General features: G+C 38.1%; 1 protein-coding gene across 4 annotated transcripts in view; it reads left to right on the top strand.

Annotated features, from left to right (window-relative positions):
* The window catches only part of PRMT3 (protein arginine methyltransferase 3), a 63,942-nt gene that overhangs the window by 29,382 nt on the left and 17,502 nt on the right, over positions 1–17,058 (top strand). For all 4 annotated transcript variants that reach the window (XR_005106489.1, XM_037402237.1, XM_037402239.1 and 1 more), the window contains 3 exons: positions 2,651–2,729; positions 7,839–8,026; positions 10,663–10,749. Coding sequence is in view for 3 of the 4 variants with exons in the window: in XM_037402237.1 (XP_037258134.1) it covers positions 2,651–2,729; positions 7,839–8,026; positions 10,663–10,749 (354 nt within the window). In the remaining variant the exon portion in view is untranslated. The remainder of the gene's footprint in view (positions 1–2,650; positions 2,730–7,838; positions 8,027–10,662; positions 10,750–17,058) is intronic.

The raw sequence follows: 17,058 nt of genomic DNA, 5'->3' as shown, positions 1-17,058 counted from the left end.
GAAAACGCATAATATGACACTGTAACATTTAAGATGCGGGTTGGATTCAGTTTGTCTCTAACAGAGAATGTGTCACCTTTAATGTGTCATAGTTTAGCCACTAGCAAGATTGAATTATTAATATGCGGCTCACAGATTTGTATCCTAGAGATCTCTTCACAGTAATTAATTCTGAGGATGCTAATGCGTGCTTAAGAAAAAACAACCCTGAACGTTATTGGGGTGGAAGCAGGAGTGCCCCACAGCATCATGGGGAAAAGAAGTCAGGTATAATTCTCTTTCCAGATGGCACCCCTACAGGTGAGGCAGCAGCCTGTGAAATTACATTCTAAATTACACTACAGATGAGCAGAGCACACTGAGCAAAACGCTTTGGTATAAGTAATAAATGACTTGATTCAGTACCATTGACGGTTTATGTAACTTACAGGAATGCTGTAATGAATTAGGGGGGAAGATAGAACTTGGAGTGTGGGGGGGAACCAACAGTGCCAGAGTGGAAAGGTTGAGGAAAGGACGGTGAGAATTTCACTGTATTTCTCATGAGAAGGTGCATCTTCCAGCTGTATTTCTTCCACTTGTTTGGTAGATGTTGTAGGTGATGGGCATTTTGGGCAGGAAGAAATAAGAGGTGATCGCTTTATAATTTACTGACTCTTGCTGGTAACTAGTCTTAAGATAGTCCTAGAAGTTATATTTTAAAACACTGTGAAAACAACTCACTTGGAGATAAAAGCGTAGCAAAATTATTTGTATGAACTAACCATTTTCTTTTTTAAAAATGGCAAGAATAAGAATAAAAAAAAAGAACACTCTGGTTTCATTCTGTGCTTTTGTCTTGCGGTAGGCATAAAATCATCTCTGCCTGGTGCGACTGGAGCTCCTGGCTTGTCCAACCATTTTGCAAAGCTTACTAAAAATCATATTGCTCACAGACCAGTAGCCTTCATTCTGGGACTTGCTCTAAGGACTTCACAAAAGTTAAAACAGTGAGGTGGGAGAACAGGCAGTGTTTGGAAGAAAAGTGTCCAGCAGAGCACTGTCCTGTTAGCCAAAGAAAAGGCTGAAAAAAGGGCATTTTCATTACTGCCAGACCATGTTCTTATTGAAAACAAATACATTGTGCTTCAAGTTTCCGGTTTCTAGCTTTGTTTTCCGTTCTGAAGGCTGCAGTGTGGACAGTGACACTTATAAGCAATTCTGAACTTGAGGCACTTTTTGTTCCAAGAGCCTTAGGCAAAATAAACATCCAAGACTGCGTAAACTTGAAGTAAACTCGGTGGTCTTAGGAGTGCAGTTCCCATGCAATGCTGTCTTATCTTCAGTAGTGTGGTGTGAAGACATAAAAATAAAAAAAAATTTAAAGAAATCCCTACGACTGCGCAAATGTGGAAGTGTAGGAAAGATGAAGGAAAAAATCTTCATAGTTTTGCCGTGTTTGGTTACTGCTGACTGGACCTGTAGGACTGCAGGTCCAAACTCTGGACTGCCAGTTGTCTTTTTTGTCCTTCCCTAGTGGCAATCAGTGTGTAAGTCAAGGCAGGTGGATAAATTGCATTTTAGGCAAAATAAGAATTAGAACGCTAAGTGGAAAACCAAAATGTACGCTGGTATGATTTGTCTGAACTGAATTGATTTGTTGTCGTAAGAATGTATATGTGGGTGAAATGTGATGCAAAATTCAGTAAGAATACAGGTTGTACTCAAACTGGGAAGATACAAAGGGGTGTAAAATCAGTAAATCCTAAACCAAAGAACTTGTGTATCTCTTAGAAATCTGCATATGACTTAAAAGTAGTTGTGAAACCAGAGGTTTTATATAAAATGCTTATTGTATGTAATACTACTGTATGTTTTTTATATCTCAGAAATGTTTAAGGAAATATTTCCATTTCAGAAAATGGCTGACTCGGTTGAGGTTGCAAGAAGTTGTTCTAAGCATCTATAGCAGTATGAATAACCTGCTATAAAATTAATCTCAGCACCAGAAAAACTACATAAATCTAGTTCGAACTATTTTTATCCTGAGAAGTTATGTTCAGGTGCTGCTAAATGACAGAACATCCAGAGAACCAGCGTCTTAGGTGTATGATTAATTTCCACTTGTCTTAGCATTGCCCAAGCTGGGACTGGGCACCACGAGGTCGCAAATGTGAAGTAGCAGAGATGTATTCCATTTGGTGTTCCTCTAACAATGATTTTCATGGTCAGAACTTGCAGTTCTAAGTGGGAAGGGATTTTCTTGGGGATTTTTTGTTCTTTGGGTTTTTTTCTGCATAGTCCGTCAGAGTTATTAGTAAAAAATCAGTACATATAGGTTTTCACTTTGAGTTGAATTTGATTTCTTTGGATGTAGTAGGACTCTATCAGTTAATTGCTGATATCTGTTGGATGTTTGTTGCCTATAATTTATTAAATTAATATGTGCTAGATAATTGCAATTTGGGACGTTAAAGATGATGCTTTATGTAACTAAAGTTTTGAAGTGACAATGCTATTGTAGAGAAATTCACTGGGTGCTGGCTCTTACAGAGGTGTATGGCCACATAAAGTTCTTAAACTGTGTTGATGAAGTCTATCAGTAGATTCATTAAATAGGCTACACAAGAAGCATAACTATTTCTAAATTCTTTCCCTTTTCTATAAACAGGGTTATTTCCTCCTCTTTGAGTCAATGCTGGATTCTGTCATCTATGCAAAGGACAAATACCTGGCAGAGGGAGGCTCAGGTTGGTGTCCATAATTCTCTTAATAAATTTAGCTCTGGGGGGAAACTAAATGATCTTAGAGATATAGAATAAGCTATGCATGGATGAGAAAGTTGCCAGTCTAAATGAAAAATGTTTCCATTAGTTGGAGCTTGAAGGCATTAATTTACTGTATGGGTAATAGAAGAACATTTGATGGGGTATCAAGGTCTCAAGTTAATGGTGTTTTTAAGAATAAAGGGGGTTATTTATGCTTAAATACAGTCTAAATTTTTCCTCCCTACTTCTTCCCATACATGTGGGTATTTGTTTTCCCTTCTCAAAATCCCAGTTTCTGCCTAGCTACAAACAAAGGAAAATCAGTTCTATTTTGTAAGATGTGATACTGTTTGAGTAAGCTACTGTGAATTAAAAGGAGAAGTGGAGAGGATGTTTTCCTGGAGGAGGGAAGTTTTCTGGGGAGGACATAGTTTAAAACACAACAAACCACATGAAGTAATTAATGCAATTGCATTGTTTCAGTTAAGCATGTTTATTCTGTCCCAGTGGGACTTATTTGTGGTTGGAGGGCAGAGAAGTGACAGGACAAAAAGGTTTTATTTTGAAGTAGAATTGTTTTATCCTTTTAAGTAGCTTGGATAGTGTCATCTTAAGTAGTCTTTAAATGCCTGTAAATATTATTCCTCATGTGGTGTGGTTTCCTGTATGAGTTCTGCATATGCTTTATTCCTTGTCCTTAATTCCTTTGTCAGTATTGTATTTCATATTGACCTTTTCAATCATAGTCATCAGTCTGGGGTTTTTTTCCTCTTTTGTGCTAACTGTGCACATAGTTAGTTTCACTACGCTGACTTAATGATTGGATTAATGGCTGTGTAACACTGCTCGCTGCAGTGCTTCCCTTTGATTGCAGTGAGCTCTGTATGCCACAGAGCACAGCAGAAAAAAAGGGGGTTTGTGCAATTGTTCAACATTTGGTCACAAAGCCAAATATACAGGCAAAAGACTGCAGTTCATATTCAGAATCCACTTGAACAATGTGACAGATTTAAGAGCTTTTTTTTTTTTGTTTTCAGTAATGTAGAATAGTCTGGTCAGATCTGGAACGCAGTTGTGGTGTACTTTATATAGATAGATGCTGATAACTTTGTGTTGCAATATAATTAGATCTGGGGACATCCCGTAAAATAGTAAGGAATCATTTCATATTCAGCTACGATTTCCAAAGCCACCTGAAAAGGGCCGGAAATTTTGGACTGCTGTTGAAACTGCAGTAGTATCTTGTTCTCTATTTGTAGGTTGGTACGTTTGCTAGGGCCCCTTGCCTCCCAACATTTGCTCTGACAGTGTGTGCTGGTTCTGCAGTACACTTATCCTTGGAGGTTTGAGTATTGCACGGCTGCCCATTGGTATGGCCAGATTTTAAATGGAACGCTGCTTCCTTAAGGCGCTTACAATTACTGCTCTGCTGCCAGCTTGTATAGCCTGTACGTGGTTGTGCCGAAGACTGGTGACAACTTGCTCAGCAATCAGCTTAGCCAGGCAGACACTTCTGCAGTGTGGGTGAAAAGCAGCAGAACTGTGGTCGCATTCAAATTTGGGTGAGCCAAAACAGCTTGTTCTGAGGCACAGTCTTACCAGAGAAACTCCTGGATCTGCCACTAAGTTTGATTTTTATCTCAAGCCACTCCATACTATTGAGCTCAAGATCATTATTACAAGGACTGTGTGAAAGCTGAAAAAAGCAATAGAAGCGGCTGCCATTTGGCCAAATCTTCCAGTGTCTGAGCCGGGAATAGAATCCAAATTTCTAGATACGCGTTCAGTCAGTCATTTCATCATTATTTAAATTTAGCCTATTGGCATGCTGAAGTGGATTATATCAAAACTGTCTAGGGGAATGTGTACAGTATATAATAGCTTTATTTGGGAACATAAAATTCTTGCTGTCCAGGACCCATCTGTTTGTTCTTTACAGCTATTAGTTGCTAGAGTATAGATTTTTGCATGCACTTGAGCGCCGTGCACATTGAAGAGGAGCAACATAGGTGAGGAAGGCATCGTTCAAGGCATAATACTTTTTGCTTGTTCATGTCAAAATGAGGATGGTATTCACTTGGAATTATTTCCGTGTATCTGGAGGATTGCTGCCTTACCCTTCAGTGTCCTGAAGTTTGTGAGGCATTGCTAAGAGATAGATAAAGGATTTCCCATCGTATTCTGTCCACCACGTGAGCTGTTACTAGTGACAGATGACTTGTGGGCACTGAGTCGAGAAGGACACAGATGGTCAAAACAATGAATCTGTGAGAGCATGGAGGAGTATGTGCTTTTGTCCAATCAGCATTTTGTTCATTTCACCTGTGAGAAGGAATAATTATTAAATTATAGGCTTAATGAGAAAAAGACGACAAGTCTGTCAGAATCACACAGGGAAGTGTTATGGGATGCTCCAGAAGGAGCAGAGGATTTCCAGGGGAATCGAGGATAACGGGTGAAATGGCAAATGCAGTTTTAAGCAGATGCTTTTAAACACTTAAACACTACAGAGTTTAGATGATTTAGGTTGATATTTAGATAAGATGCTTACTTTGCCAGTCAAACTTAGGCATAGCATATGCTTCTGGCCACGGGTGGGTCTGTAAATTTGGAATTTAATGTATTGCGGTAGCCTTTCGCCTGCACCCTGTTGGTGGACCACAAATTTCTTTGTGAAGTCTGAACAAGGCATTGTCTACTTTTTTACTGCTATTGATAGGCTAAACTAAAAATGCAGATTAGATTAGAGCATTAATGTTTACATTTTTGCATGTTCTTAATGTTTTGTATAATTGATTGTGAGCTTTGCTGCTGATTTAAGGATTTGCTGTGAGGACGAAAAGACTAAAGAAAGACTGATTTTGATCCTGCTCAAATATTTCACACTCGATAGACATGGTAAATTTTTTCCTGTTAAGACGGTTGCAGAAACGCACGCTAGTCTGGGGAAGGAAGGATATGAACTAGTTGATTACTTTCTCCTTTGAATTTTTTTGATTGCAGCATTGCTAGCTCGCTTCTCTAAGTGTATTTTGTAACTGGGGTCTTTCAGTCTTTTTTTTTTTTTTTTATCCCTTTTCTCACCATACTCCTTGCATCCTATGAAGAGCCTTACCTGAAAAATATTGCCTCAGAGGCTGTAGTTGCTTGCTTTTGTTGTCTGTTTCACACTGTCCATTAATTTTTGGAGCATCAGTGGTGGCTCTTGAAGGTTTGAAATGCTGGGAGGTAAAGCCAAATACAGTGCAGTTGTCACACTAGTTAGTAAACAGCAATATGAAATCTTCAAAAAATGGAAATCTCTTATTGGTGGCTCCGGAAACTACTTGCAAATACTCCTACCACCAGATGTTGGGGTTTTGTTTGGATTTTGGTTTGGGGGGGGGGGGCGTTGCTGCGTGTGTGACAGCTTTCAGGTGTACTTGGAACCAAATGATTTGTTTCAGACAAGACAGTTTGATGCCTGTCTGTTTGGATACTCATCAAACTGCCTTTTTTACTGCTGAGTTATTTGTAGGCTGTTCCTGGAGAAACCTTCTGGTTTGAGTTCCTCATCTGCAAAGCAGGAATGATAATTTACCCATGGGATTCCAGTTTAAGCTTGCTGATATTTATTTTTTTCTGGTTTAAACAGTCAAAGGAGAAAAATGACAATGTGTTCATATTTTGTATGAACTACTCCTTCTAAAAGTAGAGGTGGCTGCTTAATGCCTTCATATGGGGGGAAAAAAAAAAAACAGTGCTGCTTTAGGAGAGACTCTTCTTTATCATTAATATGTATAAGATGATTTCCTTTAGGATGAAGGACTCTCTATATAAAAGGTCTAATTTCAATTTCTTGTTTCTATCTTTGGTATTTTACAAGGCAAAAAATTCAGCTGTTCTGACTTACCATGCTATACCAATGATTTCTTCATACTCATTTTGATAAGCTACAATTTCAAGCAGAGCTGAAGACAATATGAATTTTACAGTTCACCAGATTTTGGAGAAGAAAAGAGAAACTTAGCTTCAGTTTTATAGATGCTGGCACCTTCATGTATCACTAAAAAATAAAATAAGGTGTTTATTAGTCGGTGTTTTGCTCTGAAGCCAAATCAAGGATTCAATGTATGTGGCTTGAAACTCTTAAAAACAAAATATGGGAATTTTTATGTGGAAAGAAGTCTAGCTAAATAGAAACTGAGTTTCTCTTACTATTTGATATTGCTGTAGACAGCCATGTTCATAGCAGCTGTTCTTTATGTCTTTTCCAACTCATAGTGGATAGAGATAGCCAAGAGATTGGCTGGCTTGGCTGTAGGCAGCTGTTAAAAAGGCAAATGCCAGTTTTCCACTACAATTTGGAAAACCTGTAAATAGGTACTTGCTCTGAAGATATTCTTGGGAGAGGGGAAAGCACGAGTGTGAAGACAGTATGCAAATGATAGCTGTCTTCCTGAAACTGTGGAAGCAATCAATGAGGAAGTTCTCTTCTGTCTGTTGGGTGACTTCCATACTTTTAAGATGCAGATAGAAGAGTGGTTATTCTCGCCAGTACTCAATAATATTTTTGTAGGTTTTAAGGCAAGTACCAGTCAGAGCTGTTAAGAAACAGGAGTACAACTCTTGAGTAAGAATATTTGCCGCTATCTGGAAATAACCTCTTTTCACAGAGGTTTTTTCTTACTGCAAAACCCTCACCTGAATTTTCCTTTGGATGGGTGTCTACAGTTATTTAATACATTTTAAGTCAGTTTTTGACAGAAGCCAGAATAAGCTGTTCCAAATAATTTTCTTCAGGCACCAAGTTTCCAGTCATTTCCTGGCAGTGGGATTCAACTGCAAAGATACTTTGTCAAGAACATAAACATGCTACCAGGGTAGTGTGGAAAAATTAAGTTCCAATGTCTAGTCTCTTCTGTGGACAAATGAGACACCAGAAAATAAAGCGGCAGAAGAAGTATCTTGTCCTAGATAGATACTTCTGAGTTTAGAGCTGAAGAAAGTTATTTCTTCTTCTAAGATGTTAATCTTAAAGAGGGGGCAAAAAAAAGTCCTCTTTATGCATGTCTAAAATAAGATTTCACTACTCTGTTTCTCTTGTTACAGTTTATCCTGACATTTGCACCATTAGTCTAGTAGCTGTTGGGGATATGAATAAACATGTGGACAAGCTGCTTTTCTGGGAAAATGTATATGGCTTTGACATGTCTTGCATGAAGAAGGCTGTAATTCCAGAAGCTGTTGTGGAGGTGCTGGACCCAAACACACTGATATCTACAGCCAGTGTCATTAAGGTACGGTGGTACTTACATACTTTAACAGTCGGATTAGAAGTTTCATTATTTTATGGAGGATGGGGAAAAAAATACACACAAGCATGCATACACAAACTTAGACATCTTCAAAATTATATGACTGCAGTAAGGTTCTTGGCGTTAAGACTGTAAGACTTGTATTGATTGTATTTATTGCCTTTTTTTATCAAGTTTGAGCTCTTAAAGTAATTGGTCCGTATTTAGATTGTTCTGTTGTACATTTGTTTGTATCCAAACCCAAATTTACTTGTATTCCAGTAAGTTAAAAGTTCCGTAAATGAAATTTAAACTGTACCAAAAAAACCCAAACCCTTGGAGTCTTTTCTTCTACTTTGCTTCCCTCTTCACCGCAGTCAGCCTACTGAGTCACGGGGGGACTTCTTACTTCTTTCTGTGCCAAGATAGCTGGCTTTAAAGATTAAAATTGACTGGAGGGTCACTCACTATCACCCATAGCTTCATCCAACAGAATGACCATGTCTGAAAAGGCAACAGTAGTTTCTCCAGTACTCATTGAATTAATTTTATGCATGCTTTTCTGTGTTGTCTTGGTTGTTTATTGCAGCTTCGTGATGGGGAATAGCAGCAAAGATGATGGAGTCATTACAGATGTCTTAGGTTTTTATTTTGAGCTTGTTGAGTAGACTTCTAGAGTCAGTGAAATAAAACCACTAAGGACACCTATAATAATTTGTGTGCCTTGAGGCCTAGAAATCTCTGTTTTCCTGGGGTGTAAGGAGAGGGTAGTGAATCGACTCAGTTGCTGAAATATACCTTGTACACTTGTCATTGTAGGGGAGGGTGAATTCCACCCCTAGTGAATGAATGTGCACAAACCAGAGGTACTGAGGTCAGGAACTGGAGGCCGTAGTTGTTAGCAGTCTGACAGGTCTGATCGCACAGTGAGCGGAGGCGTGGGTGCTCTTCCCACCTCCATTCTCTAATAACATTTTGCATGTTCCGATTCAAGTGGAAATGCAGCTGAATACTTCTTGCAAATAGGTCAAGTTTGTTATACAGAAAACAAATAACAGATAATGTGATCTAAATTAACAGCTGCATGGATAAGTTGAGCTCTGTCAGTTTGTTAGGCAAACAAATTTAAACAGCATCTTAACCTGGAAAGTGATATCAATAACTACAGTAAAAGGTGCCCAATGCAGTCTGTAAGCTGCTGCAGTTTTAGAAGGAAAATGCTTTGCTGGTCTTTACAGTGTACAGTACTGTATGTGCCCCTTGAATATATGTCATGAGCGATCTCTGTCCAGCTGAGCTGTACATGCCTAGCCAGTTTTGTCATCACACAGCATTTTCCATTATGGTTGTGGTTAATGGTTTTATACTTATTTGTTCTCAGTAGCAGTCGTGGTTTTTAAAAATAACCTAAAGTCAGTGCCTGAGCTCGTTTGCTAAAGTTACAGTTCAAAGTGCTAAAATTAATGAGTTTGGTAACAGTAGCATTATAGGTAAATTGTTTCCATCGATAGCCACTCCACGGAACAAATGGATTATGTTTTTGAGGGAAAGTTTAAAAATCTTCCTATTTATCATATGGTTATTATAGAAGATATTTTAGCATGTCGGCTCAAATGAGCTGCTGCTTGTTTTGTATAGTTTATATTATAACTTTTCATGAAGGAAAACATTGCCTAAAGAAGGAGGAGACAGCATCAAGAAATATTGATGAATGATGTATAGGACGTTAAACTTCAGCGGTATATGACATTCTTCAATAAAGCATTTTAACTGAATACATAAACTAAAGAATTTCATAGAGTGAAAAAATGTGGTGGAATTTTTAAGACCAACTGAAAACTGAAGCTTACTGCTCTTAAAAACTCTCATTTTATATATATAGAAATAATAAATCAGAATATTGAAATGCAAGCTGCAATTTAAGTTGACAATGTTACCACTGTTATCCTGGATGCTGTTATTTTACGTTCATTTCAAAATAGCAAAATTGCCTTTAAAGATGAGTAAACGCTGTTTTTTTACTGTGAGGGCAATGGAGCAGTGGCACAGGTTGCCCGGAGAGTCTGTAGCCCTGGAGATACTCAGAAGCCATTTGGACGTGGTCCTGAGCAACTGGCTTCAGTGGACCCTGCTTTGAGCAGGGGTTGGACTAAATGGTCTCCAGAGGTCCCATTCAACCATTAATTATTCTATGATCAATATAAAAATAACCTGCCAAATCAAAAAGGCCCAGTTGTAACCTATATCAGTTTCATACTGTCGTTTAGCATGAACTAAATGAACAAGAGGTAAAACAGGTGATGATGCCTGTGAAAGCTACTTCAATTTCAACAACAGGCAGCTATCATCAAGAGCAACTTTTCTGACCAGCATTAGCTACTACGTCTGGTTCCTTACCTCTGCGAGTCAAGGTGTCTGTTTATTTTGGCATTTGGGGAAGAGAGGGCTTAAGTGTGTTTTCAGTGTGCAGATAGGATTAATTGGGTTTTAAGTCTCTTCACATCTTTGGAGAACTGAATGAATATTGCCCTAGAAAGGCAGTCTTATTACGAGAGCAACTGAACAACCTTCATCCAAAGGAAGATCTTGATTTAAATTCAGCTCTGTTACTGATGGAATTGTATTATTCTTTTTCATAGCGTATCGACTGTAATACCGCATCCACTCCAGAGTTAGAATTCTCTTCGGATTTCACCCTGACCATTACAATGAGCACAAAGTGTACGGTAAGACAATTTTAGTCTCTTCATATATGGTCAATATCGCATTGGACTAATCGACAATGCATTAATTATGCTTCATTTATCATCAGTCCTTACCTTGAAACATTCATTTCTGCAGTACAGAGGTGTCAAATGAACCCTCTTTGCAAAGAGAGATGGATGTGAAACCCCGCTAATGGTGTTAGTGTAATACAGGTAGATGAGGCAAGGGAGAGAGAAGGAGCCTGAGCACTGGGCTCATTCTGTTGTGTTCACTAGCCCGTTTGCTGAAATGAGTTTTCTGTTCAGATGAGTTGTGACCACTGTGCTCAAGAATAATGCAGCAGTCAGTGTTCTCGGAAGAGCTCTTCTGAGTTCAGTAAAAAAAGTGAAAAACAAGACAGATGTGGGAAAGGTAGGCTATAGCTCGTGCAATAAACATATGGTGGCTCGTATGGCAAACAGGTTCTCATGTAGGGAAGTTCTTGAACTTTCCATGTGAAGGCTGAGGGGGAACAAATACAACATTCGAATCTGAATAACTGGGGGCTTACTGCATCAGTTATATTTATTGCATGCAAGATAATATTTTTACTTTCTGTAAGTTCATGTGATTTTTATTCAAAAGAACACTAATTCTAGAAAGGCTGTGGAATATGATTGGAGGGGAGTTATAATTACAGCAAATGGAAGCTTATTCATCTTAGTATTACAGACTATGCTGCATCAAATTGAGTGAAGACTCTCCAGCAAATCTGAGTTGGCGATCTCACTCAATTGAGTATTATTTGTCTATCAAACACTCTTTAATATGAAAAAAAAAAAAAGAAAAAAGAAGGAAAAAAGAAGTTTTCAGTCAAAGCTTTAGAGTTAAATGAAAACTCAGTACTAGGGCATCTTTCAAACGCTTCTTTGAAGTTGTGCCTATGTTGCTCAGTATGAATTTACATAAATACACATTCATTTTGTGGCTCTTTTTTGGTGATCATTATGGTATCTGGTAGTTATAAGAAAACAGAAGCACTGATTTTTGGATTAATGGAAAGTATCCCCTATTTATTTTTTTCTGCAAAGGCCCATGCAATTTGTGTTTTGTGTTGTGTTTTGGAAGTATAAGTCAAGGAAGATAACTGAATATTTTTATTTAACATACTTCATGTAAGGATGTGAGTGACTTCTGAAATAAAGATGTTACAAATGTGTTTAAAGCTAAAACAAATCAGGTATTCCAACATAAATATTTAGAGTGTTTAGATTGGTACCTATGTAAGGATACCTTTCCGATTTGACTGAGTTGTGGTGTGCTGCTTGCTTGCTTTGTTGGAATACGGAAGAAAAGAATTGAATACAAGAGTGTTTGAAATGTTAGCACTAGGCAGGGCAGTGGGGTAAAAATGAGGTACAGATGAGGAAGTCTGATGGTGGTGTAGACTGAAGTAATGCACTGAGTTTTTAAACACTAAATGATAAGCAAAGGCAGGATGACCTTAATTGTTACGGATTTTACGATTGCAGTGCTATGCTTTCACATTCAACATCAATTACAAATGCTTTCCACCAATTTATTTAAATACCCTCATCAAATTTGACAAAAGTTTGTTAGGCTCTGAGATCTGTCGTAAAACCTGAAGTCTTTGTAGCCTAGCGTATTGTGATACTTCTGCTGGGAATTTCATGCTTAGCTTTAATTCACAACACATCACAGAATCAAGTCCAAAGTAGCTGATTTTTAATAGCTTGTGATAAGTCTGCTACAAGTGGTTTATTTGGCTTTTGCATGTCTACATGTGAGACAAAGGCTTCCTTTGATACAGGCACGGAGAATATGTGGCTGTGTAATGTAAACACTTGAGCTGGTAACAATCTTGGATACCTGGTTTTGGATGGACCTGTGTGTCAGTCCAGGATGCTGCATTTGCCACCACTTCTGCTGCATTTTGGATGCAAAAGAACTTGTTGGTGTTATAAAGTGCAGTTTTCCCATTGTCATTAATGTGAGTTAGTAGCTGTGTACAAATACTTTGTCATTATTTATCAGTTATCACCAAATTAAGTAAAGACGCAGTAACCTCTTGGTTTTTATTAAATGGAAATCTATGTGGCTTATTGTGCATTCACAAAAAACCCAAACCTCTTGGCCAAACCTCTTGGCTTTAGTTGTCATAGAATCATAGAAGAATTCTACTTGCCTCAGGGCAGGGTCACCTTTGATTTCAGACGAAGCTCCAGTGCAGCCCTGGGTTAATTTTCTAAATGTGGCCACTTTTGAATAACTGATTAGTTAAACAGAAATGTTTACAAAATCTTGGCTATCTTTTTGATATTTGGGTAAAATAGCTTATTTTGTAATTGTTGTTTTCCCTAGCACTAGAGCTTTAAGAAAACCTCATTTCCATTCTATGATTCTTTGGTATCATTGACTTACAAACCAAGATGTACACCTTCATTTTATGACTTGCAAGGAGAAGGGGAAGGAAATGGGGGAAGAGCGGTGTTTCTGAAACTTTGCAGTGAATGCAGGTTTTAAAAAATGATCAGAACTCTGTAAACTATTTTGCACTTCATCATTTAGGTTTATTGACACTTTGAGTGAAATTTCCACTCTTTCCATGATGGATTGTAGAAGTTTAGTTGGGGGTTGACAGTTCATCCATCATATCAGGCTGCCTAACCTTGCAGTAAATGAACAATAAAAGTCCATTATTTATATTGAGAATTTTTGCGGAGATGCTTTAAGATTGCAATTTGGCCTCTGAAAATAACATTTGATGTTTTTCTTGTTTGCATCCGTGCTTTCTTGTTCTACTGGTTTTTCATTTTCTCGCCCAAAGAGAAAGGTGCTTACCCAAAATTCTAGCTTTTTGTACTTGTTTGTTCTGATGTTTGTCTTTTTAAAATACAAACATTTTAAAATACTTCTGGTTTAATTACAAAAAAAAAATCACAGAAGTAACAGCTTGGAAATCCATCCTTTTATGTCTGTATGTATCGGGGGTGTTTAGCTCACAACCTAAAGTTCATTTCAGAGCAGCTTTTTCCTGAGCCCTTTCTGTGCCATAAAACTGGGAAAACAGATTTAGTTGTTCTATTCCTCGTGTTGCTATCAACAGCAAAGGTAAGTTCAGACCAGTGTTACCATGAGAACTAGGACTCGCTCTCTTACGTGGTCTGTCTTCAAAAACCAAACTGAGGTGCTGGGCGGTATGTGAGTTGCTTTGTGGATCTTACTGCAGATCAGCTACCAGTTTGCACAGTGTCATTGCATTGTGGGGAGTGGGTTTCCATGCAGCTTCTCTCCAAGGCACCGCATGAGTGCAGAGGAGTATATGGTAGGTGTTCTTAGAGGAAAATAGCAGCATCACAGAATGTGTGGTTGCTGAACTTGTTTTCACAGAAGCTTGAAACTGGTGGGAAGTAGTTTAGCAAGTACTTGGAGAAGGAGTTGTGGCCTCGGCTGTTTGTAGGATGCAGCATAGCGTTAATTGTTGAAGAGCTCAAAGCTGAGGTCTTCTGAGCTGAGGACTCTGGAGGCATTATACGTTGGGGTCGGTTGTTTCCTCTGATCAACCTGTTTGGATGCCTTGGGCAGTAGAGGCTGCGCTTGTTTCTGTGGCAAGATGTTACATACCTCTAAAATCTGACCTTGCTTTTTCCGCAGTCTCTCTTCCTCCCCCTTTCTTTGTAGATACTGTTTGAAATTCTGTGTTTATTTTCAGTCTCAACAAAGAAGCTGACCGCTTCATGATTTCCCCAGGCTTTATTTCTTTCTTGTAAATTGTTCTGGTAAATGTTTCTGGGAGGATGTCATAAACGCTGCAGGAAAGCTTCACCTAGGAGAGAGTTAGGAACAGAGCTTTTTTTCCCTGTTCTCTGGCTGGTGGGAGCACAGAAAGATTAGTCTCTTAAGCCTAATGTTAACCTTTGGGACTTGCCACCCACCTCTTTATCATCCTTTGATTTTTTGTAACTCCACTCCATTTTGCTTTGTTGCTTTTTAGTACAAATCTTTTGCTTCCTGAAACTGATAATGCGAGTGCTGAAATATCTCTTTCTCATCTTCCTAAATATTCTCACTGTTCTTGCTCTTGGAAGGCCTTCTTGCTGACCTCTTGGCTAATTATCTGGTTGTATGATAGGGCCACTTAATTGTACTAGAGGTTGTTTGAAAACCATAGCAGTTCAGCAGGCAATAGGCTGACTGTTTTCTGGTTTTTAGATAAATGGACTAAGGACGTAAACGCCCAGACTTAGTGATGAGCTTGTGCTTGTGCAAAACAGAAAACCAATGCAGTTCCTATAACCTAAGAGCATAGTATTAATTGACATGTACCTGATTTGTCTGTTCTTCCACCTGTAAATTACTTTAAATTACTCTCATATTTTTGTATGACCAGAAAAAAAACCCTAGCAGAGTATTAACTCATGCTGGTAACATCAGATCAGCCTGATGTGACTCTGTAAATGCATCCTGACTGTATTGCAGGTGATCCTGTAATGCCTTTATTGAGCCATATCCTTAAAAAAAATGCTTAATGCTCTAAATAGGTTTCCTTCCAGGTATTCAAGCAATTAAATAACTCTTCAAGGAAAAAAATCCTAATAAAACTGAGAAATATGGAAAGAGTGAGCAAAAATAATAATTCTAAATGTGACCTTGTATGTAGTGTTTAGTCTTTCAGAAGTTATTGGGGAGGGGAACGTGTGTCAAGGCTTTTTTCAAAGCATGTATTCTTTCTGTGATTTTTTTTTAATTTTATTTCTCCTGTTGTTTACCACAAAGTAGTGTGTTTTAGCACTAAGTTTATCATTATTTTAGCTTTCAAAGATCAAAGATTTTCAAAGCATGAAATGGTTGCATGGAATCATTATATGAAATTGTTTCAAAGCACTTTTAGTGCAAGTTGCCTTGATTTCAGTCTTACAAAGATAATGGTCAAAAATAAATTTAATTAGCCTGCAAAAGTGCATTTTCCTAATAAAGAGCTACAGTTTGTCACTGCTGATTTTAATTAGACATCTGGCTAATAACAGTTAGTAGATGCTGCTAGGAAAATATACCATTAATTGTATTCTAAGTTGATCACTGTGTGAGCTTTAGAGATAAAATATAATGGTGATTACCCTCAGTGTAGAAATCAATTGACAAACTTTCTCTTTTGTTTGCAAGCGTTTCCCCTGTGAGTCCATCAAGGTTGATCTGTTCTAGCTGAATAATAATATCCCCTGGGAGGAAAATGGCAGTATCTCTTCATTGCTCCCAGGAGATCTTGTCAAAGAGCAGGGGATGTATATAAAAAGTGGGAGGGAGGGAGGGAGGGAGGAAGGGGGTGAAAGAGGGATAATGAACCAGAGGACGTGACTGATGTATTAAAACCTTAAGGAGGAAAAAGGAAGTTGAGTTGACTGGAGAAAATTATTTTCACTAAGGAAAAATCTGTGCTTGTTAAAATCTTCCTAAATGGTCAACAGTTTCATTTCCTAATGTCCAATCTTCCACTTGGGAGCCAGCAATAAGTATTAACATATAAGCCTTTAATTCCAACCTTAGGTGAGAAACTAGATTATTATTTTTTTTTTAAGGTAAAGTTGGAAATCTGGCTTTGGGTACCATGATTAAACACACCTTGAATACCCCATTTCTGTTCAAAGGAAAGACTACTCTGTCATGTTACGAAACAGGATTTCTCCTTCAGATCTACTTGGTTATTGGTAGCCTCCTATACACTGGTCTCCAGATTCGTAGTCCTTTTAAAATACAAAACTACTGGGTTTTAATAGCAAGGGGTTTCGTTTCCCTGTGACAAAAACGTAGCAACTCTGCTGCATGGATGACAAACATTCCATCTCCATGCTTGGATAAACTCCATCAAAAGCACATTATCTCCCACTTCTGTGGCCAGCTGTCTAATTGTATTTGTTGTAGCCACTCACTGTTGGAACATGATACTAGTGAAGAGCAAGAATGATAAATTGCTCACTGTAGGTGATAGCGATGATGATAATTTTTAATTTCCTTCTTCCTAAGTGAATTGGTAAGGTTGCCTTTATGAGTTCTCATAAGGAGTCGAGCGGTCTCATTTGTTTTATCCTGTTAAAATGCTGCATGTACGAGCAGCCATTTTCTTTAGAAAACAGCCTCAATATTCAGATAGATTTGAATTAAAATTTAAACTCCTCTTGCCATTTCAGCTAAGGGCTCTAAGTGGAAAAGAACAGATAATATGTACTAATGTTGATCTACTACATATATTACAGCTTTTTGTGATCTTTATGTATTTGGTACATGTTACATGAATGAACAGGGGAAAAATAGACTCAAATAATTTATCTGAT

Source organism: Falco rusticolus, chromosome 10 (genome assembly GCF_015220075.1).
Source record: "Falco rusticolus isolate bFalRus1 chromosome 10, bFalRus1.pri, whole genome shotgun sequence".
In the NCBI taxonomy this organism is placed as follows: domain Eukaryota; kingdom Metazoa; phylum Chordata; class Aves; order Falconiformes; family Falconidae; genus Falco; species Falco rusticolus.
Note: the sequence above shows the minus strand (reverse complement) of the source record. Positions and strands in the feature narration are given on the sequence as shown.